Here is a 4,636-nt window from a genome sequence, read left to right as displayed (position 1 = left end):
GAGAGTTGGTGGCTCAGGGCCCACCTCCTTGTCCCTGCCCCCACCCCCCACCCCAACGCTCCCCGGAGACAATTGTTGCCTTGGCTGGATTGTTACATAATGGAACTCCATCCTTGAAAAAGCCCCAGCAGGCTCCACTGGTGACAGGGGGTCAGATGTGTGGGTGATGGGTAGGGGGTCTCGGGGGCTAGGGAGAGCTTGCTCACTTGCCTGGTAGACGCTCCGAGAACTGTGGGATCCTGAGCCCCTGAGGTGTCCACGGGGCCCTGTGTCGCAGCCCGGTCCTGGAGGCAGCGGTCTTTCTCTAGGTCACCTTCGCGAAGGATGACACAGACATGCTGAGTTCACAGGCCCTCGATGCTCCGGCGGTGATTTTTGACAATGGGTCCGGGCTCTGCAAGGCGGGCCTGTCAGGAGAGATTGGGCCCCGACACGTCATCAGCACCGTCGTAGGGCACCCCAAGTTCAAGATGACCTCAGCCGGAGCCAACCAGAAGAAGTACTTTGTGGGGGAAGAGGCACTGTACAAGTACGAGAACTTACACCTGCACTACCCCATCGAGCGCGGCCTGGTCAGCAGCTGGGACGACATGGAGAAGCTCTGGAAACACCTCTTCGAGTGGGAACTGGGCGTGAAACCCTGTGACCGGCCGGTGCTCATGACCGAGCCCTCCCTGAACCCCCGGGAGAACCGCGAGAAGATGGCACAGATCATGTTTGAGACCTTCAACGTACCCGCCTTCTACCTGTCGGACCAGGCGGTGCTGGCGCTGTACGCCTCCGCCTGCGTCACGGGCCTGGTGGTGGACAGTGGGGACGGGGTCACTTGCACGGTTCCCATCTTCGAGGGCTACTCCCTGCCGCACGCGGTCAACAAGCTGTATGTGGCGGGGAGGGACATCACAGAGCACCTGACCCGGCTGCTCCTGGCCAGCAGCCGCACCTTCCCCTGCTCTCTGTACAAGGCCCTGGTGAATGACATCAAGGAGAAGCTGTGCTTCGTGGTCTTGGAGCCCGAGAAGGAGCTGTGCAGGAGACCCGAGGACCCCCTGAAGGAGTACAAGCTGCCCGACGGGAACGTCGTCCACCTCGGGGATCAGCTACACCAGGCGCCCGAGGCCCTGTTTGCGCCCGACCAGCTGGGCATCCACAGCCCAGGGCTCCCCAAAATGGTCTCCAGCAGCATTGTGAAATGCGACGCCGACATCCAGAAGACGCTCTTTGGGGAAATTGTGCTGTCTGGGGGTTCCACGCTGTTCCAGGGGCTGGACGACCGGCTGCTCAGGGAGCTGGAGCAGCTGGCTTCCAAAGGGACCCCCATCAAAATCACGGCGCCCCCTGACAGGTGGTTCTCCACGTGGATCGGGGCCTCCATCGTCACCTCGCTGACCAGCTTCAAGCAGATGTGGGTCACCGGGGCGGATTTCAAGGAGTTTGGGACATCCGTGGTGCAGAGGAGGTGCTTTTAGGGGGCTCTGGGTATGGGCTGCCCGTGGTGGTGGTGGTAGTGGGCTACCGGTGGGGAATGGAGTAGCCTGTTGGCTTCATCGGGATGTTCAATAAAAGGGGGGAAATGGTGGAAAGACGTGGGCATGTGGAGTTTATGTTCCCTCTTAATGGCACCCAACTTAATTTATGACCCTGGTCGTGAGTCTTGGTCAGGGAAGTCTATGTCTCTCACCCCCTCCCACTGCGCTTCTGGGCACCACCGTTTCCTGGGCTGATTTCCTTAGCTGGAGGCCAAGCTGCCCTCCCCTCCAGAGATTGTCATCAAGGGAGATGGCCAGGCCTCATGCCCAGGCCTCATGCCCAGAAACTTGTTCAGAAGGGGCCCTGGAATCTGCACTTTACACAATGTCTTAAGTCATCCTGAGGGTCCCAGTGCCTATACGCAGGGTCTTAGGTCATTCTGTCCGGGGACCCAGTGCCGGAGAATGGGGAGGGAAGAAAAGAAGGGTGCCCTCCTCAGGGCAACAGGATTCTCCCTGTGCAGTTACAAGACCGGTTGGCTAAACGTGACCCAGCCAACTCCACTGCCCTTGGGAGATCAGGTGAGCCAGGTGCAGCAGGGGGAGGTTTGCTAGAAAATTGGCTCAGAGCGACTTTCTCAGAGGGGAGCTTCACTTTCCCATCATCCACCAAAGATATCTGTGCTGGGTATAGAATCCACAGCGCACATACTTCTTCCCTCTCAGCACCTGAAGCACACTGTGCCAGTTCCTCCTGACAGTGCTCGGCCTTTTGGCTAAGATCAAGTATAGTTCCTTCTGGCTTCCCTCCTTTCAGATGGAAATCCTCCGTCCTCTAACCGATTCTCTCCTGTAAGTAACCCATCACTTCTCTTTGCTTGATTTAATATTTTTTCCCTTCAGTTTTTAGGACTTAGATGACGATGTGCCTTGATGTGGATTTCTCTGAGTTTACCCCTGTGCGGAGTTTGCTCAACCTCTCAGATCTGGAGATGTGTCTTTTGACTAATTTGGGAAATGTCTGACCATTGCTCCTTCAAATGGTTTTCCAGTCTCCTTCTTTCCTCTCCTTCTGTGGGTCCAACGATCCAAAGGTTAGCTCTTCAGTCAGTGTCCCGCAGGCCTCTGAGCCTCTCTGCTGTGTTCCTGTCCATGTCCTCCGTCCAGGTTGAGGACCACCTCTTGACCTGTCCTGAACTGCACTGACTCCTGCCATCTCTACTTTGCTTTTGAATCTACACAGTGTCGTTAGTGGAATTTCGGTGGTATGCATTTATTTTAATGATCACTTCTATTCAACAGTTTTTTTTCCCATTCTTTGGTTTGTACTAACTTCAATTCCTTTGCTGAAAATTTCTGTGTGTTTCAGGAGACCCCAGACACATTTTTATTATGGTTGCTTTAAAATCCCCATCGGAGCATTTCAACAGCGTATTCACCTCAGTGTTGGCACCTGTTGATAGTGTGTGTGTGTGTGTGTGTTTTCTCATTGCAGCTCTGGGTTTTTTTTTCTGATTCTTGGTATGATGAGTGATTTTCTATTATACCCTGGATGATTTCAGTATTTTATGCCACTCTAAATCCTGTTTAATCCTTTAGGGCGGGGGAAGCAGCCCCCTTCTCGAGGTGTAATGTGCAGGCTGAGTAAGGCTGGGTGCACACACTCAAGCTGCCCCCAGGGTCTGTCTTTGAGTGGGTGGAGTAACATAAGCCATTGGGACCCTCTCACACCAGAGGAGAGGAGATCAAAATGTTGAGTACTCCTGGTACCCACTGGCCCCGCTGATGTCTGGGATGGGGTAAAACAATACCACCTAGACCCGACTCATACCCCTTGTTGCAGAGGAGTGGGAGTGGGGACTCACCTTTCTGCTGAACCCACTGGCATACATTATCTTTCTGTTCTCCTCTTGGGAATAGTGTCTGCTGTCTGCTTCCAATAAGGAGGAGATGGATGATTAGCTCCTGGCTTAGTTCTAGTTGATGCTTTAGGGCAGAGAGACTGGGGTGGAACTGGGTTAGTGTTGGATCTTAGATCAATTCCCCTCTCTCTTCTCTAAAACCAAGAATTTGGGAGGGTATTGTGTTAGTCTGGGTAGACTAGAGAAACAAATCCATAGACCCTTGTATGTGTATCAGAAAGAGCTTTATATACAAGAGCAACTGTACATTAAGAAAACATCTCAGACCAAGTCCTCAGTCTGATATTAGCCTGTATATCCAATACCAATCTATAAAGTCCTCTTCAGACTCACAAAACACATGCAATGATGCCGAATGCAGGAAGATCACAGGCCAGTGGGTGGATAGTCTTGTGGATCCAGTGACGGTGGAAGCATCTCAGCACTGGTGTGAGTCTCCACGTGGCTCCTCCAGGTCAGGGCACTAGCACAGTTCCACGTGTCTTGTCAGCTACAAAGTCTCCCAGGGAGTGAGTAGTAAGAAAGAGTGTCTCCCACCTCCAAGGAAGAAATCCAGAGTTCCCAGAATTCTCAGGAGAAGCCATGCCACACAGAGGCCTCATTGGCTATCTCCTAGTTGACGGCTAGACTCCACCCCTACACTCTCAATCCTCAAATTGACAGCCGATTATGCAATCCCCCACAGGTAGTATACCAAGGCCTCCATCGTGACACAGAGCTGGAGTCTCCTGTCTGCAGGACCTCGTCTGGGATAGATGGAGACTATGGGGAAACTCAAAGAACCACTGCCCTGTTGTTTCTGGTGGCCTGAGGTCTTCTTGCTACCTCCCATAGCCTTGCTATGTTTCAGTGCTGTGTCGTTATAGTTGTAAGAGGAAGAAGAACTTGGGAGAAACAGGGCTCTCAATGAATGGTTTTATTTCTTTCCATAGTTTCCGAGGGTTACAAGCGAACTTAGAGAGGGCTACTGCCCCCACTCCCAGAGCCTTGACCTTCATGTCAAGGCTCAGAACCTGTGGCTTTCCAAGGTCGTGCAAGGAAGGCTGTGAGAGCAGTTGAGCCCACATTTCCAGCCCAGGGTCCTTCCCTTCTAAATGTCTTCCACACCTTTCTCCCCCTGAGGGCCTGTCTTCATGTCCCTAAACGGCACCTCAACATGATAACGAAGCAAAGCGCCTTGCTTCTCTCGCATTGAGATAGTTAAAATTTATTGTGTCCCCTCCCTCATGAGCCCTTGATAATTTA

At 52.9% G+C, this 4,636-nt stretch overlaps 1 protein-coding gene across 1 annotated transcript; it reads left to right on the top strand.

Annotated features, from left to right (window-relative positions):
- Positions 1 to 335: 335 nt before the first annotated feature.
- On the top strand, positions 336 to 1,469 carry ACTRT2 (actin related protein T2). The gene has a single exon (XM_004705210.1). The coding sequence runs from the start codon at positions 336 to 338 to the stop codon at positions 1,467 to 1,469; it is 1,134 nt and encodes a 377-aa protein (XP_004705267.1).
- Positions 1,470 to 4,636: the final 3,167 nt, after the last annotated feature.

Source organism: Echinops telfairi, unplaced genomic scaffold (genome assembly GCF_000313985.2).
Source record: "Echinops telfairi isolate 266 unplaced genomic scaffold, ASM31398v2 ScPeMD7_7457;HRSCAF=8495, whole genome shotgun sequence".
NCBI classification, from domain to species: Eukaryota; Metazoa; Chordata; class Mammalia; order Afrosoricida; family Tenrecidae; genus Echinops; species Echinops telfairi.
The sequence above is the reverse complement of the archived record's forward strand: the minus strand, read 5'-3'. Positions and strand labels throughout refer to the sequence as shown.

Bases quoted from the DNA above. Each gene is read 5' to 3' on its own strand.
- ACTRT2 (XM_004705210.1), top strand. From the start codon at position 336: ATGCTGAGTTCACAGGCCCTCGATGCTCCGGCGGTGATTTTTGACAAT.